This window comes from Passer montanus, unplaced genomic scaffold (genome assembly GCF_014805655.1).
Source record: "Passer montanus isolate IOZ18808 unplaced genomic scaffold, ASM1480565v1 scaffold19, whole genome shotgun sequence".
NCBI classification, from domain to species: Eukaryota; Metazoa; Chordata; class Aves; order Passeriformes; family Passeridae; genus Passer; species Passer montanus.
Window position 1 is genome coordinate 12,669,740 of NW_024366480.1, and position 25,987 is coordinate 12,695,726.

General features: G+C 38.2%; 1 protein-coding gene across 5 annotated transcripts in view; it reads left to right on the forward strand.

The window, feature by feature from the left end:
- Positions 1-3,922: 3,922 nt before the first annotated feature.
- MYOM1 (myomesin 1) overlaps positions 3,923-25,987 on the forward strand; it is a 76,622-nt gene continuing 54,557 nt past the window's right edge. For all 5 annotated transcript variants that reach the window (XM_039705983.1, XM_039705985.1, XM_039705986.1 and 2 more), the window contains exons 1-5: positions 3,923-4,080; positions 7,659-8,147; positions 16,099-16,236; positions 20,382-20,592; positions 22,419-22,576. In XM_039705983.1, the coding sequence (XP_039561917.1) occupies positions 7,720-8,147; positions 16,099-16,236; positions 20,382-20,592; positions 22,419-22,576 (935 nt within the window). In that variant the 5' untranslated portion in view covers positions 3,923-4,080; positions 7,659-7,719. The remainder of the gene's footprint in view (positions 4,081-7,658; positions 8,148-16,098; positions 16,237-20,381; positions 20,593-22,418; positions 22,577-25,987) is intronic.

Sequence of the window (25,987 nt, forward strand, 5' to 3'; positions counted from 1 at the left end):
CTTTAAATACTAAAGAGTCTAATATTCACCTCTTTGTCTTCCCAGGTCTTTTTGCATTCACCCCAAATTTCTGGAAGACTTTCTTACTTATGATTGATGTTTGAAATTTGAGGGTCTGTCCTGCAGGGAGTGTTGAATAAAGCAATGTGTGAATTTCTGATGCAAATTTCCCTCAAAACTTTGTTCTAATTGTTTGAGCCTAATTGTTATATTAGACAATTTCCAAGGGTGATTGCTAAAGAGCTAAAAATTTTTTTCATTTCTTCTATTAAGACATAGCCACTATAGTTTCTTTTAAAAGAAACATTTGATTGATTCAAAAGTATTTCATCAATTAATGTGAGGACAAAAAAAATGGAAGATGTTCTTGTGTACTGGGTACATTTGTGTAAGGTGTGCCTGAATCATTGTGGAAATGATTATTGTAATACCCGATGCAATTGCTTTGTATTATTGCAATAGTAGCTCGCACTTCAGTAAGCAGATTGTTTTCTTTGTAATGACATAGTTCAGTTACATGGGCTATGGATATCAGAAAAGGGGATGACAATCACTGCAAAGTCACTGTTTTTAGTGCTCCCCAGGGGCCGTGGGAGCTCCCCACAGGCTCTGTCATGACCTGACAGCCAGTGCTCATCCCCCTGCCCCAGTCCCAGACACTGGGCATCTCTGTTTTGCCAATATCCTGCCTAAACTATTTAACTCATATTTTGAAACATATTACCTGCTTCTAAAAGCTGCATACCTAAGTGGCAGGAGCTCGGATATTGTACCTCAGTCAAGTTTTCTGGGTTTGGGTTATCTGCAGTTACAGATAACAGTTACCAGGTACAACTCTGGTCCTTCAGCAGTCATTTGTCAAGGTGTTTTGGCCAGCCTTTCCAAGGTACAACGCTAAACACAACAAGGATATTATAAACTATCCATCATTATTGGAATAAAAGTATTGAAAAATCTGTGGTGTTTAGGAAAGAATGATAAATGTGGGACAACATCTGACAACCATCTGTTTTGATATGGAAGTTAAAATGACAGGAGATACTGTTCATTAAAAAAAAACAAACACAACAACTAAGTGCCAAAAGAACTTAAAGAAATTATAAGACTTTTCTTTTGGAAATCTGCTATATGCTCTTGGGGTAAGGTTTTATTATGGACAGAAACCTTTATAATGTTACAAAGGAAAATAAATACTGTAAGCAACATTTTTATGCAACATTTCCATTTCCAGAAAGACACTGCCAAATAAATGTTGCTAAAAATGGTAAGGTAAATATTTCTGTATGATGATTGATCTAGGCACCAACAGTCAATAGCTTGAGAGGCTTTTGGAAAAATTTCTATCTGCATTGAGAAGACAGTGGTCTTGTACTTGGTTCTTCAGGTGTGAGGCCAGACACTCAAACTGTTGTAGGCTGCACCCAGACCCTTCTGTTAAAAGGTTGACTCCTTGTTAAATATATGAGCTGAGAGTGAAGCAGAGAATCGGCAGAAACCTGGATATTAATACCTTCTTATGGGTGAAGGCAGGGAACACAGACCTCCCTTCCCTTCAGTGGGTTATGAAGATGGATAGTTGGAGAATAATGGACACTAGCACATCTTCCTAAAGTGAATTTTCTTCTTGATAAAAATCAATACACAAAACTGGACCTAAGTTTGAAAGCAAACTCCAGAAGACAACACATGTGCTCAAAGCCTCTGTTCTCCAAAAGTTGTTTTGCTAGATTTATTTAAGATTATACTCAAATGAAAGAGATGGACCTGGATGTTATGGAATTTTACTTATGCACCCAACTACAGGATGTTGTAGCTCTCAAAACTTCAATGAACAGTCTGGAAAGCTTTTTGTTCTGTCATGGTGGGTTCTAAAGTAATATTCCATCTTTCCCATTCAGAAAAACAAACTGGTCTCCAGTATGCAGTTCTAATTAGGAGAAGACAGAACTAATATTTCCTAAGGGTGTCCCTCCCAAGCCTAGTGTGACTAAATATATGTGGATACAGAGTGCTGCAGGGATTCTGAGGCTTGCACAGCTCCAAGTGATTTAAAATATGTACTTTGGTATTCAAATAGGAGCTCAGTGATTTGAAATTAGCTGTGGATATTATATTATCTCATAATAAAGCTAGATCTGAAATTGTGTAAATTTAAGGGGCAAAATAATACAAAATATTTCGCTGTTACACTGTAGCTCCATTCTATTTACAGATTAATGGAGGCAGCACAAAATTTGAAAACTATATTGAACTTCATAGTGCCATTATGCCTTACAAAAACACTGAAAATGTTGTTCAGATTTTTATCCCCCACGTGTGAGCTATACAGATTGTCTTGCAATTAGAACAGAGAAATGTGATATTTAATTGTTTTCATTTCTCTACATCTTCCTGTATTCTTAAAAAGCATTTTGCCTGTCATTAAGACTTGTACAATATCAGTGCAAATGACCCATGGTGAAGGAGTGGATCAGGAGTTTGTAATGCAATCCAGGACTCTGTCCACTGGGGCTCCATCTGCTCTAACTAAAAATATACATTATAGCCCAGAACCTATAGTTCAGTGGCACTGCCACTGGCACAGTATTCTGGGGGAAGAAAAGCTTGCATTAAGGTGCCCTTTTTTCATTCTGCCTGTTGCAGGTTTGGCCAGTTTCCTGAGCCACAATACAGTTCCTATGACTGCACAACTTTTTGCTGGCCATAGTTTCTGTCCCCATGAGCAAAAACCAAAAGCCCATATGTTTGGTGCACCTGAGCAGCTCCTGGTGTGGGAGTTGAAGAGGCTTCTGAACTTACTGCGTGGTGGAGCACCAGGAAGGAGGCAGTAGCCAGTAGGGACAATGAGGGGATTTCATGTAGAATCAAGACAGAGAGGTGAAGAAGAAGAAGATACTGATGAACTATGGTAGAGAAAAGCTTGGCATCCTCTAGCCTTGTCCAGACCTTCTTCTGGTGGTTACACCCATAAAGGGGACAGTGCTAACAGAGCAGGAGGATCTGGAAAGTTCTTGGTTGTGTTGCATGGCAAGTGTGAAAAGAAGCTATAGCAGAACTGAGAGGGTTAATATTTCTGTCAATGCAAATGAACAAAATGAAATGCGCTAATCACTTTTATTGAAAGCTAAATTTACAGGACAGAGGAAAGTTGTATTTACAATGAAGTCACACTGCATTCCACCTATTAGATCTCCAATGACAGAACTTGTTCTGATGTTATATTCAGCCACACTGATTACTCATTTTTATGCCAGAATGCTGGGACCAAAATGAAAGAAGACAAGCCCATTTAATTATTCCTAGAGAAACAAAAAGTTTAATTTAGAAACAAAAAGTTGGATTTTAGAGCTGCATTGTTTATATCTACTTAAATGCCTCATGAGGTCATGTTCTTAATTTAGCATTTTATCTTAAAGAAGACGATAAAAAAGTAACCCTGTCAACAGAACAAAGAAAATACCTCTCTGTCGAAATGTAACTCATATGACTTTAGAGAATCTTGATAGATTGTCTGTCATTAAGCTGAAACATCTATATTACATGTAGTGTGGCTTGGCATTAAAAAAGAACCAATAAAATGTTCAAATTCTTGTACCATAGCAAAGGTCAACACAGGGATTGGTCTTTCCTAGTTTCTCGTTCATGACACAATTTTTTTTCTCTCCTCCTAAATCTGATTTAACTAAGGAAAAAAAAATCCTAGAAATAATTTTTAATTGGAATGCTGATTTTATGTAGATTTTAGTGAGGATATTTTAAAAGAAGAACTCTGTATCTCCTTTAGTTTGAAGCTGCCGTCATCATGTCTTTGCACAGAGATAGTACAGGGTATCGGTATCTGTCTCTGTCTCTCTCCCTCTTCCATGCTATATTTATAGCATCCCCCTGGCCATAAAAGGTCTGGACTGGGGCTCTGACATTCCACTGACTGCAGGCATTATTTTTGTTCTGGACCTTGAAGTCCAGTGCTTACCCCTCGTCCTAACTACCTCTTTCTTTGCTGGCTTCATTGTTGCTGTATTTTTGTCCTATTCATCCATTTGGGAGCTCTTCCATTTGCTGTCATTCATTTGGATCCTGGTAAGTGTTTTTTTTATGCTAGAAGGTTTTTATGTGTTCAATTATTTTTAATCCGAATCTGTAACGCCAAGCTGATAGTAGCTCCCTTTATTCTTCTTAGCTCAGCAGTTGAGGGTTTGTGGATGTGAATTGAAGACATCTGAACGTTCAGCTGTGAAACAAAAGAAAGTAGTGCAGAGGCTCTTTTCACTCAGCTATCTTTTCATGTTGTCACAGTACTCTCAATGAAGCCTGGGTTACTGAGTTATAGGAGGAGTTTTGTCATGTACTCTCCTGTGGGCTTAGAGAATGTTTAAATAACATAAATATTTTCTTGTTGCATAGGATGTTATCTATTCCCTGCTTACAAGAGTTTCTTTTTTAAAATCTATTTCATTATTTTCATTGATTGATGGAGTAGATATTTAAAGAATTACACAGACTGATAAACAGCACAGGAGGTAATGCCAGCAGAATCACTTCCTTTAGTGTGTAGCTATGAACTATGGACAAGTACAGAACTGTCTGCTCAGTAGTAATTTTAAATACTCAGTTCAACAGCTGCTAAAACTCCAAAAACTGTGAATTCATCTAACTATGGCCATTAATATTTTTAGGCCAAGCTCTGATCTTGAGAGGGAGTGTTGCCCTCACACTGAAGGGGGCTGGTTGGTGCACACAGATGAAGTGGGTGCAGGTAGCATAGATAAAACTTAAGAGATGGGAGTCAATCTGATAATCAGGCAGTGCTCCAGATAGGAGCAAAGTCCTTGGATGTTTCTGAGTAACTTTTCATTTCTGATAGCATCACACTACTGTATCTGATCAGACTAATATAACCAGCTTATCCTGTCCTGTGAGCAATCCATGATGTTTCAGAGGAAATATAAAACATAACTTATGGTGTGATAAAATACCTATGAAAGGAGTTTCCTTTTACGTGATGTGAGTCAGTGCTGGTCTTTGATTAGAACCATGAGAGCTAACTTAGTGCTCAGTGACTGCCTTGCTGTCATAGTCCTTACTCCTATCACAGACTTCTACTCCTGAGGACAGAGAGATCTAGACCTTTCATGTTTGAAAGAAAAATGTTTCCTTTGTCCATTTGACTTCGTTCTTTTGGTTTGATAAAATGTAAATGAAATGCCTCGGTTAATTTCTTAATGGGCAACACATGCGGTGCTTCATACTTGTGGATCACCTTCCATGTTTGAAGCCTGGAAGGCTGTGGGAATGCCTGAGCTGAATGCCTGTTAGCATTGTGGCTCTTGTATGAATGGTGAAGCCAGCCAACACTTCAAATAAAGCTCGTGAAGACAAACCATAGTACTCTGCAGAAGGAAAACAGGATGTTCTCATGTTCCTTCCCTTTCAGTGTTCAAGACAGTATTTTTCTGTATGCCTTAACCTTCCTAGGCAGTGATCACAATGATTTACAAGTCCTAAACCCAGCTCTGCATAGGTGGAACAGGGAGGCAACAAAGAAAAATCAAGGAAAACATCTTCTGAAACTAGGGAAATTAAGAGGAACTACATACTACCGGTAGCTAACAAAATTAAATAAGTAACAACACAAAATACTGACAGGTACTAGAAACAAGGATGCTAGACAGGATAATTACATTCTTTTAGACTGACATGAAAAAATAGCCAGCATTAGGAATAAGAGACTTAAAAAAGAACATCAGTTTTTGCCATAGAGGCCAATGGGCTAACACTCGTTCCCATTTCTCCTTCTTCCTCAGATAAAAATAAAGTAAATGTATAATTTAGTCTCCTAGAAGTCTCACAGTTTCCCTTTGGTCAGGATATCAGGAATTTCTTTTACATAAAAAGTTTCTGAGTAAATTTCTTCCTTGTTGACTTCCTACAACTAAATGATCGATTAAGTTATCCTACAAGGAGCATTTCCCTTGTGAGATCCTTGAAATATAAGAAAATTTTCCTCTTTGGTTTTGGGCTTGGTTTGTTGGGGTTTTTTTTTGTTTGTTTGTTTGTTTTTTTTGTTTTGTTTTGTTTTGGGGTTTTTTTTTGTTTTGTTTTGTTTTGTTTTGTTTTGTTTTTTATAATTAACTTGGTTAGGGCAAATAACTCAGCAGCTTTCAAAAAGAATAGTTTGAAATTTTTTTACTTGCTATCAGAACCAAATACTAAAGAAAAAGCCAAGGACTGAAATCAAGGGGGCAAAAAGACCCGGGTAAAAAAAAAATCACAGAATCACAGAATATTCTGAGTTAGAAGGGACCTACAAGGATGATCAAAGACCAACTCCTTACCCTGTGCAGAACAACCCAAATTGGATATTTAGATTTTCATGAAGTCATGATTGTCTTCCAGTTCTGTAAGCGTATTTTAAGTCCAAACATTAAATAATTTTTCATTAATATAAAGGAATCATGAAGCAGAACAATTTTCCTACTCTTGTGATCAATACAAAAAAACCCAAAAAACCCAAGGCAATAACAAACACCTCTCACCTTTGTTTTTGGATCTTCTTTAAATCCTTGTTAACATTTCCTTATTGTAGCTCATTTCTGTTACTAATCAGGGACCTTTTCAGGGACAATCCTAGTAGCCACGTGAACCTAAAAGAAAGAGAAAGAAAGGTTATCATATGGATTACTTGAGGCAAACTTGTACATCACAGTAGAAAAAGTCTGTTATAACAACAGCAAAATAAAAAAGCAAAATAATAATTGAACTGCTGGTTTTAAAACAAACAGACAAAGGAAATTCTTTCTGCACTCAACTTTCCTCCCATTTTAGAGGGGAACTACCTTCTAACTGATCAAAATTTGCACTACAAGTGACTACAAGACAATCAACTGATGACGTGCAAACTAAAATTAAATGGGCCTATCATCTGGAAAAAGGGTCTTGGCAGCCTTGAACATGATATTTTAGGTTAAAAGAAAAGGATTTTCATTGAGGAGCATGATATTTTACCCATTGCATACAGACTGGATCCCTGATTCAACTGTAAAAGTATAATGCACAATAAGCTCTTTTAAATTGAACGTGCAAAATAATCACTGTAATGCACATTTAGAGAAAAACGGACTTCCTTCTCATTCTTAGTGTTTTAATTCACAGTTGTAATAATAAATGGAAGATTAAATTCAATCTGAAAATTGGATTACAAAAATAAATATGTTCATATCTTTTTATTTCAGCTTTTATAACCTCATTGGATTTCCTCATGCCTTTAAAAATAATTTATTTCTTTATTATCTCCATTGTAATTGAACAAAATTATTTATACTGTCTCTGAAGAAGCCAGGCACACAGAGTTTCATTAGTTTGCAGTAATAAGTGAGCACATAAAACTTGAATAGTTTGCAGTAGCAGGGAGCCAACTACAACGGAATAGACACAAGAGTGCAAAGGTTTTGGGTCATGATGGGTGACACGTGAGCATCTTGAAACCTGAATATGAACCTGTCTGAAAGTCTAAATCACATAATAAAAAGATAACTCTAAATTCAATGCAGTTGATTTTTCAAGTTCAGTGTTAGTTTGTGTGAAGTTGCGTGTTATTTGCATTCCAACTCAGAAGTTTCCTTGATGGTAGTCCTTATGTTTGACCTGTTCTTTTTCAGACATTATCCTGTTTATTTGCACCCAGAGAAGAGCAGTGAAACCCAAAATTCGAAGGCACCCATGATGTCTTTACCGTTCTACCAAAGACACCACGAGCACTATGACCGTGCATACCGCCACAAAGCGCTGTCCTCCACTGTGAGCCAGTACCAAAAGGAGACAAAGAGCAAATCTGCTGTGTATGCTCAAGGATCTGCAGCTTACACCAGGGGCTCTGCAGCCTATCGCCACTCATCTGCAGCAGGCTTCAGCCTTGACTCCTCAGCAGCTTACAGCCACGGCTCTTCAGCCTATGACCTCGACTCGGCGGTCTACAGCCATGGATCCACAGCCTACGACCGCTCTGCCGCGCAAAGCAAGAGATCTGCTGCCTACAGCCTTGACTCTGAGTCCCTCAGCACCAGCTCAGCTGCCTACAGCCATGCATCTGAATCCATCAACAAGCTGGCTGCAGCCTACAGGCTGGGGTCTGAAGCCTACAGTTTTGGGTAAGATAATCCATCTTTAAAACAGCATTCTGGTAGAAAAATGTCTAACCACTTCCCATTGAAAACAATGGCAAAACTCTCCTCCTCGCCCACATACAGTTTCTCTATAACTTGGCATTAATGTGTTTTCCTGGTCCAGTGTTTCCCCTTGGCTTTGGCAATTGGAAGGACTGTGGTCAGCTTAGTTTGTTGGACTAAGACATGTATGATGCTTGGACTGTCATAAGAACAGCACGGACAACGCTGATGTGTCTGAGTGCTGACATTTCACACTCCAAACTGGTTAGGCATGAGCTACCTCTTCTTCCAAGTTGTTTAGCCACATTAATACAGCTTAATTTAATATGAAGAGTTGAGATAGCTTTGGATTGAGGCTGTCTCTTATCTGACAAGGTTGGAGTAGTAAAAGAACCCAAAGCTCTTCATGCAAGTTTGAGTTGATGTGACCATATATGATTAATTCTTCTTTGGCCTAATAGTTTCACATTTGTGCTGAGTGATTCAAGAAATGGAAATTTTCACACTGTATATTGGTTAAGACATACTATTACCAAAATAGAAATAACCTGAAGCATCCCATCTTACATGAGAAGAGTTGCTATACTCAGCTCTCATGGGTTTTTTTAAATTTAAGATAATAAATATTGCTCAAGCAATTACATTAGCATAATATTTTTGCTATAATAGCCTGACATTATTTGTATGTATATATCTCAGAGATTCACAGAAATTAGAGAAGTATTAAAGTAAGATTAGAGCAGCTGTCAGCAATAGAGGAAACAACCAACAAATTATAGCTCAAAACATCTGCTTGCTATTATATTAATGTAAAATTAAGAGTATCATTAGCGGAACAGATCAAAACTTGTCCAGCAGAAAATTTAAATTTTGAAAACTGATTATGCTCCCAGAATTGTGGATAATGGTGAAATCTTGGCCAAAACCAAAGAAGTACTACATGTACTACAGTAAACAATACCTTGTGATTTCAGCCTTCACAGAAATCTTGGCTTTCAGGAAGCTCAGGGTCCAATCTCTGTTTGCCAGAGTTTGTTCAGGAATTTGATCCTCAGGCTGTTACAGACAAGATGAATGACTTAACTCCTTACTACAAGGAAGGCATTGAGTTTCTGGAACATGTCCAAAGAGGGGCAGCGAAGATGATGAAGGTTCTGAAGCACAAGTCTTATGAGGAGCAGCCGAGGGAAATACAGTTATTTATCTAGGAGAAAGGGACACTCAGGGGAGACCTTATCACTCTCTACAGCTGTCTGAGAGCATAACCAGGCAGGGCTTGGTCTCATCTACCAGGTAACAAGACAGGATGAGAGGAAATGGCCTCAAGTTGCACTAGGGCAGGTTTAGATTGGATATTAGGAAATATTTCTTCACTGAAAGGGATTGGAAGAGGATGATCAGGAAAATGGTGGAATCATCATTCTTGGAAGTATTCAAAAAATGTGTGGCACTTAAGGACATGGTTTAAGCTTGGCAGTGCTGGGTTACTGTTTGAACCTGATGATCTTAGAGATTATAATGATTTTATGATTCTGTAGCTGATTGTCTTAGACTGGGTAATATATAGGCTTTGCTGTTGAAACAATTTTACTTGTGCAGATAATTTATCACTGAGAAGGCAGTGAGATTCTCATTTATAATCTGCTGGTGAAGGGAAGAAAACTGGAGGTGCTGGGACTGAGGGTTGTGCTTCCAAAGGGTGCTGGGTAAGGGAAGATATCTCAAATTTCTGCAGCAATGCAGCTGTGCCTGCACTCTGTTGCTGACCCCAACCCAAAGCTTGCTTCTTCTTGAAGAAAAGGTTCTCATAAAAAAGAACTTCAAGTTGTAAAACATGATTGTTAAAAAAGTGAGTCCTGCTTACAAGCACTTCAGGTGTCATGCAAGTTTCTTCTGAAACCTGTGTGTTGTCATTAAGAATAACTCTAGTCTCAACAGTATAATATTGAAGGAAATGAAATTGCTTAGTTGAGACAGAATTTAAAACATTTACTTGGTTTTGCTTGAGATAAAAGTTTTTGGTTTAAAGTAGCATATTTGCATATATAATGCTCTGTAATACAAGACTTGCCCATTGATTGTTCAGAGATAAGAATGTCTCTACTGCATCTTCTTCATTTCTGTGATCCTGTCATTGCATTGGAGAAAATTCATTGCTGCTACCTAAGACAAGGACTCTGGAGATTAGGTGCATGGGATTCCAAGCTCTCTTACAAAAAACTTAATTAACACAGGAGACAATATTTCTGAATTAAAATCTCAGTATTGTGTTTATGGTTAATACAGAATCTATGTTGGTATTGATTTCTTTTTTACAGCCCATATTTTTGCAATTTGAAAGAGGCAAAACAGAAAAAATAATGCAATTCTACAGTTAAATGTAGTTCAAATTTGAAGGAATTCTTGCCAAATTTGTACTGTCTTTCCCAGATAACCCAAAATACTTCAAGGGGTAATGTGGAGACAACAAGTGTTATTCAAATAAATTAGGACTTTCTCTTTTCATCCATATGAAAAGAACGGTGTAGTTAAAAAAAAAAAAAAGTCTTCAAATTCTTCCAATTTTCTAGAAGTATAAAAGGTTGAATTGAAATGCTGTATCTAAATGACCAGAACTGTAGAGTGTTTGCTTGAAACCAGAATGGACATACAAATCCAAATCCAGAGAAAATTTTTCAGCTAACAATTGATTCCATATCAGTGAATATTACCAACAAATATAGATTTATGAATAATGGATATAGTTTTGCAGATAAACACCTTTAAGCCCAACAGGAAAACTCAAATATTAAGTTTTTATTCAGGTTACTTCTTATTTTCATCTAAAGCAGCTTCTAGTAAACATATAGTTATTGCAAAATTTAAGTCTCATCCATTTTTGTAGTCACAGTACAGGAAACAGTTCATGAAGCATTGGTGTTGACATGCAATTGGTGCTATGTGAGGAATTTATCATGGGGAAAGCAGTGGAGAAGGACTAGGAACTAGGTAACCTGCAAGACCTTGACCTGGACCCAGTTCTGTGATGTTGAAGCCTCACTGTAGTGGAAAACATTCCCAGGGTGTGAACACAGGCAGTTTGAAGGAGCCACAGCTTGACTTTTCAGGAGGAGGAAAAATTTTCCCTGTGCAAGTGGTCTGTCCCCCACATTTCAAGTCTTCTTCACACCACAACAGCTTGAGGAAGTGCAGGGAGCAAAATGAAAACTGGCAAAATCAAGAGCAAGTATGGAAGCTTGCAGCTCTGCTGGTCTCAGTTGGCCAAAGGTGCAAAGCTCTGGGCTCGCAAAAGAAAGGGCATCTCACCATGACCCAGCCCTCCCCACCAGCTTGTGGAGCTGTCTCTAGTGAAGCATTTCTTCTTTGACTTTATCAGAGGCAGGAAAAGTGACATGTCCTGCTTTCCTTGAGGTTCTGTACAGGTGAGGGATGTATGTCTCCCACAAGCTGATATTGTGGCCACCCATCCTCTTCCCCATCCAGTCCTTGGGGGCTGCCAGCATGGGCAGGTTGGCTCCTGTGGGAAACCTGGCTCCTTCTTCCACAGCAGTGCTCCATCCCCTGTGTGCTTCTGAGAAGATTTGAGTCAGATCTGCCAAAGCTGCTTACAGAACTACAGGGCTGTTAAACAGGGCTGCTGGATTAAACTCGTTTAACTCCTTTTGTGGAAGCTCAGTGATTTGCCTTTGCTCGAACTTTCACTGCTTTTCCATGTGTTATTCTCCTGTCTAGCAGTATCACTAATCCCATTGTGTCACAGGCAGATTATCTGCCACCAGAAGTGTCAGACACCTGCCTAGAGGGAAAACAGAAGTACTGGTGTGGCTTGGGCATTTGCATGAATTTTGCAGGTCAGGAAAAACAGCGAAGAGGACATGGTGTAATTCAGGTGTACCAAGCAAAGAGAGGAAAAATGCCTCTCTAACTTGCCATTAATTAGGCTGCCAGTGAGAGCTAATGCTCTTCTGAGCAACATGGTAACCAGGATCAGGGCAAGGCTGAGTAAATAGTATACACTTCCAGAAACATTAGAAGACCATGATCCTGGCGCTGCTCATCCTTTGGTTTATTATAGGTGAGGGTTAAGAAGCTGGCTTCCAGATGTCATACCCAAGCGTGGAAATTGTTTTAATGAGACCTGCTATGTGGAAACAATTCCCCTTCAAATAAAATTGTTGTGGAAGCTGTGTTAGGGAATATCACCAGCAGTGTTGCCTGGGCTTGTGACAAACCTGTCAGCAACTGAAAATTAATATAGTTACCAGAGAGCATGTCTCATTTTTAGATGCTGAATTTAAAGATATCTTTGCTGAAAATATTTTTTTTCCTTTCCTATAACTGGGTTTGCCAATCCTCTATCTCCTATTTACAGTAAATTAAAATACTGCATATTAGGAAAGAACCAGCTGCTAAAAAGAGAGCCTGGACAAGGCTTTGTAGCTAATGGAGCTTCTCCAGCAGGTAGAGCTGGTGCAACCTTTGTGTATACCACTGTCTTTTTCTGCTCAGGACAAGATACATGGTTTTTTTAGAGGTATAAAAGAGTTTATATCTGCCTTTTCTTGCAGGAGTGAAATAACTAAAGAATGGGGTGTTGTGGTCTGCTTGCAGAACACATTTCTACATCCAATGGCTGCAGACTCTCTTTGGGCAGTGTGGGAAACCTGTCCCTTCAGGCACAGAAACAAGGGCAGTGCCAACATATTCTCTGTCTGAGAATAAGACATCAAGACAGAACAAAGAATCTGTCTGGAAGTTGCAGATGCCTTGCACAGTGTTTTCTTTAGCTCTTCTTAAGGCTAGAGGGAAAAGTTAATGGCATCTGGTCTTTTACATCTCTACAGAACAATGCCTGTGCCTTTTACAACACTAAGGAAAAACTAGGAAAATGCTGGCATTGACATTTTAACATGCTGGAATCCACCCTGAAGTGAGAACAGTAGGCTTAGGTCACAAACCTTGATAAACCTGTACAGATAATATCTGACCTGGAAAAAAAAATATATACATATGCTAGCTGGGTATATCAGACGAGGCTGAAAGATGTTAAAAGGTCATGGTAGTGTTCCTCCCTATGAAACTAGAGAGCACTGATACCCTGCTCTTGCTCCTCCGGGGAGATTCTGTTCCACATATCAGGTAAAAGGTTGGAACGTTTTAAAATAAAGGGCAAGATTTCAGAATCTGGTTCAAGAAAGAGAGTCCTCCTTTGGGCCACCTAAATAATGGATTTAGGCAGGATTTTTGTTTTGTGTTGCACAGGAAGAAATAGTAAGAACACGGGAAAACAGGGAAATAAACCTCATGATAGAATAGTGTTTAACCTATTCTCTCAAACAAAGAGCTCCATTTGAATATGTGTTTCTACTAGCCTCCATCTAGCTCTGTCAGAACAGAAGCAAATTATGGAGTTCAGAAAGGAGAAACATTTTCTGCTGCTTCACATTTATTAATCTAATCTCTTGGTTTATGCAGTGCAATTCTAAAGAACATTTTGGAGTATCCCTCTAGGTATCCCTCTGAAAACATCAGCTGGGTGCTCTGGTATGGTTGTAAAGGTGAGATATTCAACTTCAAACATGTGGAGTGTTTGAGTGTAAAAACAGCCTCCAAACAAACAGAACCTGTAGCAATTTATTTTTGTCTTTTCAAATAGTTTTAGAGAGATATTAATGAAAGACAGGAAACCCCATTGTCATACAGGAAAGATATCAACAAAATGGCTAGCAGGGAGTAATGGGAACTGCTGTATATTCTTCCCATTAATTCCCTGAATGAATGTGTAATCTGGACCTTAAATGAAAACTAAACTGACTGCAAGGCCAAACTCTCCTTTAGGAATAATGTGTTTGTCTGGATTTAACAGTGCTGTAAATGCCTGAGCTGAAATTTTCACCACATTTCAACTACATTTATGAAAATAAAATCTTCTAGACATTTTAACTGAAGTTCAATTGGTACTGTGATCCTTCTTGATCTAGAAACAACTAGGAATGAAGTGGCCTCCTAACAGGTTCAGCTTAAAGCTCTGAGGAAATCTAATAACTGTCAGAGTCAAAATTCCAGGTGTGACCCATTTTTAAATAGGACAGGAATAAAAGTCACCTGCTAAGTAAGGATCTGCAGCTCCTTACAGGCTCTACTTCAATTAAGAAAAATAATGAAAATAGTTTGCCTTTGATGTTTCTTATCCCTTGTTTGAGGAGTTCTCCCAGTGCATTTGTGGTTTGCTGTAGTGATCGCACCACATCATTGTCCAGCCCAGGAGTAAGGCTATTGCACACCCCGTTTCAATGTGTCTCCCTCTTCCTTTTTATTTTACTCTGCCTGGACTGTTACCAAGTGATTTCTGCTTGGATTTCTGTCCCTAAAGCTGGATCTGCCCCTCTTGTACTCCATCCCTGGCTGTGCTGGGCAGTGCCTGGTGTCAAAACCCAGAGCCCACAGCACCTCTCTCCTGTAGATGTGGTCTGTGCCTTAGCTGACCCACTGGTGCCTGACATGGAAAACCCTTGGCCCCAGTCCTGTGGTGTGTGCCACAGTCCCTCACTGACTGTGCCTTCTTTTGTGTGGAAACCAGGTTACGGGGAGAGGGGGAAGGAAGGAGAAGCAGTGCACCGTTGTTTTTACCCCGTCCTGAGTGTCTCTTGGCAGAAGTGCTGCAGGCTTGGTGGTGGTGGCCCCTGGGGAGCACAGGGGAATTACATTAAGACAGAGAGCTAGAGAATGGGAGATTGATTTAACAGGAACTGGTTAGGGAGAGAACTCAGCATCCAACTCAAAGGGATAGACACAAAGAAATGAAGGAAGGGAGGACAGGAGAATGAAAGTGATCCTGTGTCATCTCACACACAGTCTCAGTGGATAGATTACTAGCACATATTTTGGAAACTAAGTACTCTTCTTGTGTTGGTGGTGGTACTTTTGCAGGGATACAGCCTAAGGAAAACATTAGCCCAAGGCTATAATATTATATTACATTATGCATGTGTAACATTCCCAGGGGCCCAGTGTTAGCATGGGTTTTGATATATGTGTACAGCGTGCTGTGTGGAGACACCAGCATAAGGTATCCACGGTGTGGGAAGCAGGCTATCCCTGACAGAGGCACATGTCAGGGCTAACAAGCCTTGCTGAGAAACCATCATTCTGCTCCTGTATCCACACCTGTAAGCTGGGAGCTGATACTGTGCAGACAAATCCCCAGACCAGAAGCAGACTCAGATGTGTTTTTCTGTGGTGATGCAATACAGGTGAATAGACACATTGGGGATTTATTAAAGGCTGACAAATAACTAGCATATTCCATAGCTATGGCAATTAGAGATGTGTTGCTTTGGCAAAGGAGGACCAGGTGTTTCGAGCTTTTTTTACACAATTTATATCTATGTTAAAAATTAACCTAAAGTGATTGCCTCAAATATGCTTCATGCTCTTCAGAATCCCTCCCAGGCTGGTGAGAAAGGGGTGGGGGGGAAGCTCTTCCTTCTTTTCAGTCATCCTCCATTTATCTGTGCTATTTTAAATGGTGCTACTTCACTCAAGTCTTTCCACTGGAGTGGGATGGGAGAGCAGTGGGAATGGCAACACTGCTTTCTGAGCAATGCAGTGCCCTATAATTTCTGTAGAGAGACTTAAATGATCTTCCCAAGTCCCAGCCCAAAAGCTGTTAAAAGTACATTGCTACCAGGTATATTGCTTACTCTATCTATTTAGATTTAATATCAAGGGGCATCAGTGATATGTTTGTAATGGTGAAATTGTCAAAAGCACACTTAGTTATGTGTTTAATAACTCTGAAACTATGGCTATTAAAAATTATAAGTTCTTGATTACAAAACAAGACAGCCAAAAGTTGTAGTACTTGAATTGTATTTTTGAGTGCTTCTTAATAGCTGTTTTCCTGATTTAAATAATATAATTTTTATTTCAGACTGAAGAATTCCAACTTAATGATAGAAGATCAGTCCTATAAGATGAGTCCCAAAGCAAAGAGAGCAAAACAGAGTTTGATATCAGAGGACAAAGAAAACGAAGCCTTAGACTACTCGGTGCCCATATTCACAGGACGGTATGTTCATTTTCATTTTCTTTGGTATCTTATTTCTGACATTTTATTAAAAAATTATAAAATAACAAGTCCATTAATCTGCCTTTACACTCATGGATCTTATGGTGATAGTTTGCACTTCATATGAGTGAGAAAAAAAGAAGTAAACTGACTGGTAGGAAACTGGACATTGTTCATCCAGGGCCAGGACAAATGAACTGTGTCTGGACTTTGTTTTGAACACATTGTCAGGGCCACTTTCTATGAAATGAAAATATAATTAGAACTCTGCCTATTGAGAACCTGGCAAGCATGTTGTCCACATTATTTAGCTTATTCTTTTGGTTTGAAGACTTGTTCTGTAATCAAATCTCTCTTACCAAGCATTAAACATAGAAACAATGAAACAGCGTGCTAATATCTTGTCCTGGCACAGGGAAACCCTGGAATAAAACCAAATGCTTCTCAAATCCATTGTAATGATTCATACTGATCTCACGTGTTGGTGGTATTTATTGCATGGTTACTACTGATGTAATACATCTTACTACAGCAGTGTTCTCAGTAAAGCTGAATGTGAACTTTATGTGGAAGCCAGAACCAACATCAGCAAAGAGGCTCCCCTGCCCTTTTTGGGGTATGGCATGGTGATTTCGGTAGGAGTCTCCAGCAGTTCCAGCATAGTCACTTGTTCAGATTAATACATATTGGGGTGTAGTGTGGAAAACTTGCTCTTGGTTGGAGGCCAGGAAAAAAAATTTTTGCCCACCTGCAGTTGAACAGAAACCTCCCTTCAACTTGTCTTTCCTCTGCAGCACAGCATTTTTCAGGTGACACATCCAAGTGGTTTCTGGGAGCCAGTGCTTTTCTGTCTACTGTTTCACCAACACCAAAAGGCACTTCTGCTTTATATCCAAACCTGTGGTTTCATGTGAACTGAGTTCCAGCTTGTCTGTGGAGGATGTTATTGCTCTGGCCTTTTGAGCAGTTGTGATGCTATTGTGATGAGAACAGTAGTTTTGTTTTTTATTAACTCCCTCCCACTATCTCAGAGTCATTTTTTCTCACCCCTTGTACATTCCTGTGTTGGTTTCACTGCTCTTTGGTCCAACCAACATTAAAAAACACACTGCTGCCTTTTTAAAAAATTGCTTTGGAGTTTCATCTGTATCTTCTGTGAAAGAAACACCTAAAAATGTGACAGTCCCACACAAAACTTGAGATAACATATTCTCAAGGCTTCTCACTACTTTTGCATCTCAGCCAGTGTTTATACTTATGCAGCAGATTTGCAGCTCCCCATCATCTGTCTCCCATGCCCTGAAACACAAATATCCTTCCTTTTTATTGTGTGTTGAGTCTACACAAGTAAAATTTTTAGCATTGGGCAATAGTTGAAAAACACAACTGTTGATCAGTACTTAGCTTTTTTACAGGCCTGTGTGATCTTAGCACATCATGTTAACATTCTAATGCATACAGTAATATCTAATTCAATATGACTGTGTGTAGCTTCATTTATTTGCATCTGTAAAATATTTGGGGTCCTGTTTGGGATCCTACATTAAAAGGTACTGTAAAATTCTTACATCATTGGGGGTTTTTTGGGGTTTTTTTTGGCGTAAATCTTACTTTTTGCTTATGGCAATTCAGAAAGCTGTGTGTGCTTTTCTGCCACTGAAATGACCCAAAAATTTTAAATTTTGTTTGGGGATTTAAAATTTAAAAAAAAAAAAGTTAAAAAGAGCATATGATAACTGTTGAGTGCTCAACTCAACATGGCATGAAATGGTATCTGGTTTAGGCTTTTCATTGTTGGCATCATGCTCATGACCACATGCCAAGACTGTGGAAGTTGCATGCCACATTCCTCTCAGATATTTATTTTTGTTTGAAAGATAACAGCTGAAGCCCATTGAACCATGTGCATGCTATATGTCATTCCCAAATTCCCCAGTGAAATTGATGTGTTGTTTCCCATGGGCAGAGAGCTGTTAAAAGCAACAGTTATTTATAAAGGTCATCTCTCTGTGGGTTTGTTGGAGCTGGGTGACCTTCAGCGATGTGTCACCATTTCCATTATTTAGCTCTACTTCAGAAGCCTCAGGTTCTGCTGTAGAAAAAATACTTTGCTCAGATTATTCACTTAGCAACTGATCCTTTTAAACACCTTTTAAACACTTGGGCTAATCCTTGCAAGAGAAAATTGTGGACAGCCAGGCAGTATTTTAGACAGTAAAACACCCAGATCTTGATGTAATGCCATAAGTGCTGAAGTTGCTGGATGTGGCTCATGCAACTATTTGCAATCACTAATAAACCTACGCCAAAGGACTATAGATGGCAAATACCCTTAAAATTATATTTTGCCTGTACCATTTGGGGTTGGATCTGGTTAGATCTGTGTGAAAATTATTTTCTACTGAAACCCTTGAGACTTGACTGTAAAATCTGCTCTTAAATGGTACAGTTTGCTGGTTTAGTGTCATTTCAGAGAACATGTTTCTCTTTGATCTGGGAAGATTATAACAGGGAGAAATTATTAGAAAAGCTAAATATTTAATACTGTTGATCAAAAGCATCTGGGGATTAAAACTGCGGATGACTAGGATGAGTTCTATTTTAGTCAGAGGATATTCATCAGCTCCCAAAAGATGCTTAATGTCTTGAGGAGCCAGTCCATACTGCGAAGTTGCTGAGATCTTAACTAATGTAATTAAAGAGGAAATAACATCAGTTTACCTTTGAAGAAAAATGCCATGGATTCATTTAAAATGAATGTAGAAAGCTATATTCATATGCCTTATACTGATTTTTTCAAAATTGTTTTTAAAAATCTCTTCCCTATATCTGCAGCTTCAGGTGATATTTATGGAGACAGCTGGTAGCTGGTGTGCCTCAGTGGAGGGAATCTATCATTCCATTGATTTCTTAAGGATCATCCTCTTAAAGCAGACTGAAACACAGGAAGTTGAGTTTGAGGGTGATCAAAGCTCTATGCTGTAAAGTAAGAGTTTTAGTCTTTTCAGCAGTTGTTAAATGTAATTAAGTTTACTGCATTCCAATGCTTGACTGGCTTGCATCTCACCAAATTGACTTCATATGTAAGGGGCTGGACACTTAATTCTGAGCTTAAATTAATTTTTTTATTCTTTTTTTAGTATTGATATGTGCTGTTAGATGCATAATATTGGCAATCTTAACAAAAAAAAAAAGAAAAAAATTTCTTCCTTCTATTTTTTGCTTTGTAGTAGTAGTAGTAAGTGTTTTATGATAAAAGAGAGGCTGTGCTTGAGTGCACTCTAGAAACAGAGGTGATGTTTCTATAGTGCTTGCAAGATGGCACTTAATGAGAATTTAAACCAAATTTATTTTCAGTGAGCTATCTAATGTTCCTCTGAAGTAACTAAACTCAGCAGGAGGATACTGATGCTTCTTCTTAAGTCAAGGAACTCTCATTGTGCATGCACCACTACAGCAGCTGTAATGTCCTGGCAGTGCCAAAACAAAGGTTTCAAAGGTACCTCCACATGTGAGAGTGGAAACAGGATTGCACCCACTGAGAGTACTTTATGTCTCACCTCTGTACAAAGCCTGAAGAGGAAAGAAAAACCATAGTTATCTTCCTGAAAGACAATATAGGATGGAATTTATATAGCATATATAAATTATATAGCATATATAGAAATATAGGATGGAATTTCTATGAGCAAAGAGAATTGATGTCTACAGTTATAGAGGGTGGGATGGGGAGGGGTGTTAATAATGAATGAGTGAGGACATTGATTGTTATACAATTATCTCTTGCCCCCTTGGCAGTGCTGCTACAAACACTGCAGCTGTAAGTTAATACCTTGAAGATCTGTGGTTGCGCCTTACATTCATCTTTATAGTGATGGAGATGAAAAGTCACAGCAGGATAATGTTTAAACTGAAAATGTCTGTGGCATATTTAGAGGGAGTGGCCCTGAACATGGCCATGACTTTGGACAGTGAAATACACAGTCTTTCTGCAGAATCCCTTCCATGTTTCTGCTTTGAATACATATGAGAGTGTTGTAGCAGAAGGGTGTTGGCCACTGTAGTGGCTGATTCTGTAGCAAGTAGAAATGGAGCATGTTCTCAGCATTTTCCAATGGGATTCTGCTTTCTAAAAATTCTTTCAGACAAGTGAATATCAGTGGTATCACAGACACGGAAGAAGAGAGAATTAAAGAAAGTGCCGCATATGTTGCCAAGAGGAACCTTTTTGCCACAGGGGAAGGAGTTAGTGTCAGCAAGGTGGCCAAGACAACTTCTGAAGAGGAACATCATGAAAAAAAATCAAGGAAAGTGGCGATCCGGGAGTCTGCTGAACGTGTAGCCATGAAGAAAACGGTAAAAGATTAGAAATTAATACTTAAACTGGAAAAGAAAATTAGTCTTTTTTTGTTTGGTGTTTGTAAGGTGCCTAGCACACCACTGCCCTGATTTACTCCATGGGCAATCACAATAATGCTAGTAATAAACCTAAGTATTTTCAATGGAAATCTCTTTAATTACTTAAAAGTCTTGTTATCTAGGTATCAAATGGAAAAGGAGAGAGGCACTGTGTCCCAATGCAGGCACCAGGAATGCTTCTGTTGTGCTGAGAGAAAAGGATAGAGTAGGGGACCAGGGAAGGCTCTTTGATCATGCCCACACCTATTTAAATGGCACAGCATCCTTCATCTGAAGGATTAGGCAGCTGATATATATATATATATATTTCTCTGTGTGTGTGTGTATTGCTCATAAGTAGGTGAATGGGTAATTTCTGGATTTTTATGGCCTGAGAACAAGCTTGTCCAAAGTGTTCACCCCAGAATTTTAAACATTAAATAAATGCCATAAACTAGGATAGAATTAGGGTAAATTAGGTGTAAATTAGAGAAGAAATCTGGAACTGAATCTCTAATTGTGTGCATTATTGTCCAACTTTTCAAAAAATAATTCTCAGAGCGTAGTTACAAATATGTTGTCACCAGACAGGACATGTAAATGCAAATATGTTTCATTTAGCAAATATATTACTTTATTTCTATGCTATATTTCTATACTACTTCTATACTTTATTACTATACTATACTGTAATATTACTATAGTTTACTATTTATTGTTTTAAGCAGAAGAATTGGCAATATGCTTATACAATATCCTTATGACATAAGGTTGGAAAGGGTGTAAACACTTTTAAGGCCAAGGGTTAGGGTTAGGGTTAGGGTTAGGGTTAGGGTTAGGGTTAGGGTTAAAAATCAAAATCATCTCAAAAACTGAGAAACAGTGAGGGTGAAATTGGAAAACAACCGATAGAAATTACTACATACAGAAAGAAAAAAGAAAGTAAATGAGGAATGCCTGGCTAAGTAGAGGTACCTCAGGATCTGAGAGTTACAAAAGGTCAGTCAATTTAATGACAGCTGTATAAAAACAAATACCAATCTAGAGCATTATCAGTAACACATAAGGAGCAGTTGTTTAATTGTGTTGGAATCTGTTAGGTCTATGATAAAGAGCAGCCACTGTTTGATGAATGTTGAGGACAAACAGAACCTGTCCAGTACTGAGAAACCATTGTAAGGAAAACTGGTATTGCCCTGTTTATAGAAGTCCTCTTTTAATAATCTGGATACAAGGACCTGTAATTCTCCATATCTGATATGAAAGTTAGGGCAGAAAAGAAATAATTTGCTTTGCAGAAAGCAAGATTTATACCATATTAGGAAATTTTTTTTCCAGCTCTGTGGATAGTCAAGCAGTTAAAGCAGTTGAACCATCCTCCTTGGGAGGATGAAAGATCCTGTCAGGAGGAAAGGTTTGAAAGTAGCTCTGTCAGAGATGACCTAGGCACAGAGAGCCTTGCATTACAGAACAAGTACAGAAGACATCTGAGTTTCAGGCCTATTTGAAATTCCACTCTGTATTTAAAATAATAAATAAGTAATTAATTGTGGAATATCATTTTAATCAGAATAGTTTTGAGGGGAAAAGCCCTGTAAAATCAAATCTAGTTATTTTGGAAGGAGAACTTCTGGAAAATGAAAACTTTATTTTCTGTGTCTGTATGAGAAAAATACATTAAATGTATCTGTATTTTTAAAAAATTCAGGGGGTTTGCCTTTTTCTTTCCTTTTTTTTTTTTTTTCTGCTATAATCAAGTGTATAATAAAACGTTTCTTTTCCAGCTAGAAGAGACTCAGGCATTCCATAGGAAGTTGAATCAAGATAAACTCTTACATCCTCCTGAGTTTATCATTGAGCCTCGTTCCCACACTATCTGGGAAAAGGAAAATGTTCGATTTAATTGTTCTGTGGCTGGCTGGCCAGAACCCCGTGTTACATGGTAAGTTTATATCCCTGGCACTGAAAGTCACCTCTTAACCAAAATCTGAAGTCATCTCAGTAAACGTAGTCATTTTTCTGGAAAGATATAAGTTAAATTAAACAGAAAAAATCATGTACTGATGGCAGGCCTGTCAAACACCTTTCAAGTCACATTGTACAGAAAAAGAGCAAAATATTAATATGAAGTAATAATAATAACAACAACACAAATAATTATATAATTATTATAGTGAATTAATTAATAGAATAATATTTTAAATATTTGTGTAACAGCAGTAGGAATAAATAGACTTTTTTAAAATTTGGTAGAGACATCAAATATATTCCTTCTATCAATGATTCAGGAAAAATAGCAGTTTAATTTATCATACTGTCTTTGGTAATGTTTTCCAAATACTTGAGTTTAGTTCTACAAATAACATTAATGTCCCTGAAGCATTAAAGAAGGCTTTGATCAAGAGCAAACATTTGGCAGCTGAGCAGTTCAGTGCCGAATCTCCATGAACAGAAATCCCTTGATGATGCTGTGAGATCTCAGTAATGATGATGTGTTCATAGCAGACACACTGACAGTGTTTGGAGTCAATGACTTCAGGTAGATCTGGAACCATCCAAGATGAAAAATTTGGAAGTATTGGAAAATTTTACAGAATCACAGAATATGCTGAGTTGGAAGGGAAACATCTACTATATCAAAATGTTATGTAATAATCATATATTGCAATTTGCTACGTGAATTGCTTAAGGGACTCTGCATTTATTTAGGTCTTGAAAACCTTTATGTCAGGGCTTGTTAAAAATTGCTATTAAGAGGTATTTTAATAGGCCAGAGCTGAGTCCACAAAGTCACTGATCTCTCTCCTGGGACTCTGACAGCCAGGCTCTGCATGGACTCAGTCTTTCTGTCCTGTAAGGGTTACAAGTGCCCTGTGTTCACATTCCACCTGAAGAGGATTCCAGACCAGCCCTTCAGATCTGGTCTCAGTTGGATATAAGCAATGGTCAGCTATGCTCATGGCTGTAATCCAGCTCTGTAACCTGAATACTACCCAAGAATTCAAGAGCTGGGTCATTTTCACTTTTGTTGAGATTCACCTTATCCCCCAAACCTGACATGGTTAAACTGAGCCTTCAGCTGTCTGTCTGCTCTCGCTGTGAACCAGCCTTTCATCTAAGTGCTAAATGTGGATGGTGGAAATTAATACATCATTTTACTGAACATCTGAATTCCAAGGGGATTTCAGTTTGCCACAGGCTACTAATGGAAAAAAAAAACCAAAAACCAACCAACCAAAAAGAGATCACATCCTTTTCAGCAGGTGTCTTTGCTCTAAGATATAGAACAGTGCTGACCTGGATCTGTCAGCTTTCATTCAGCCTTTCTAACAAAATGTCAGTAGAATATTCCAAACAGTCATTCTTTCTATAAGCAATGAAGACCTTTTCATGCTGTGCCTGAAAATCTATAAGGCTTTATGGACTTTCTCTAAAGAAAACCTGCTTGATGCAGCTGTTCTGACTCCCTGGAAAAAAAAAAGCATATGGAAAACCCAGGACATTTGAAACCAGTAGCAGAAAGCATAAATTATCGTGCCTAATGACAGTGAGAGGTTACAGTCCCACATTAGCTAATGACTTGGCTGCTCTGGAATTTGCATTTCCAGAAATAACAAATGGTCCTTCTAACACAAGTCCTATTCTTTCTATAGATGAATATAAATAAACAAAAATTGAATCAGTTACTTTTTACTAACATGATAGTGAAGACAAAAGATGTGAAAGTCTTCTTGCTGCTGGCATGACCCAGTAAAAGCTTGTTTCTGCACAGCACCCCATGATACCAATCAACTTTGCTGCCATAGGATCCAAGAGTTGCCCAGCCCTTTGGAGAAAATTTAAAGATACTGTGAGTTAAGTCCTGTTTACATAATTTCATATGCCCTGGAAAATATTAAGAACTGGTGGCATTATTCTATTTTCTAAAATATTTTACGCACTAGAAGTAATATAAAGATGCCCTGATGTTCCCAGGCAGTTCAGTCTGGGGGGGCACCAGCTCACAGATGAGGTGAAGAGTGGTGGTGAATGTATTAGTCTTGCTGGATTCATGTATTATTCACTGCCTAAGCCAGGATAATAGAGTAATGAGGTCAGGCATCTCTGCTAATTGATATAGAATAGAGAGTGCTGCCCTGCATTGAGTCCCTTTTCATAGACATTTTGCTGAGAGGAAGATGAGGATAAAAAGCATTAGGCTTTATGGTCCTTACTCACTTAAGCACTTGGAAAACTCTCAGTGTATTGCTATGCCCAAATATTTGTAGTCAGGGAAATATTCTTTATTGTACAACACTGATGGTGCTGAAAGACACTTCTCAGATTTATTGTGGATATAGCTTCATCTTGAGACATATTCAACTGATAATATTCTTGGTGAAAATAAAATAATTAATTACTGGTTTGTTTGGTGAAGTGGGGCAAACCACTGACACCAGACCAGTTCCCTTTCCTGACTGAACATCATGAAAGGTTTAAAATATAAAATCTGAAATGAATATGCAAACTTATTTGTCTGGTTATCTGTTGTGAGAATAAAGATTTATTTAAGCTACATCAGACTAAAAGGTGCGTTTATCTATCATCCTTTATAATTTCATTTTCTTTATATAATGCACCTTATGAAGAACAGGGAAGAAGCTATGTAAAATAAGACACTCAGGAAACATTTTTTCTTTATGGACCTCAAATCAATGCCAAATGTAGTGAATACAATTCAGAGTGCAATTTATTTATTTATTAGATTTCTATTGCCAGTTTTTTCCATATTTCCAGTGCTGGCTTAAGACAGGATTCAGACAAACATTTACTTGGTTACACTATGTATTATCCAGAATGAGTGACATTTTATGCAACAATTGAAGAGGAAGAATTTATCATGCACCACTGTTCTTCCACTATGAGAATCTCAAGGTGTTTGTATAAATTCTGAAATTAGCAGTACCAGCTACAGCACTGATTCATTCATTCCTTCAAACCAGGACAACTGGGAATTTTGAACAGTAAACCTTCCCTACCTGAAGATACAACTGTGCCAGAAAACACTCATAGTGTATTCCAGTCTAGCCATCTTAAGTTGCAAGTAAACAAAAAATTTAACTTTCTGACATTTTTGTATATAAAGGTTTTAAAAGTAGGTCAAATAAGCAAACCAAAGAAAATTTTTATGATAGCTAGTAAGTAAAGAGGCTACAAAATTTTTATTTGTCATTTACAAAACTCTGAGATGTTCCTCATGGGAATCCTCCTTTCTTTTACAAGTAGCAACATGAAGTTCCTGGTAATATGAACTGGTTTTTGTCTCACTCAAGACTATTTTCTTCTTTTAATTTGAGAATAAAATCTGCCTGGG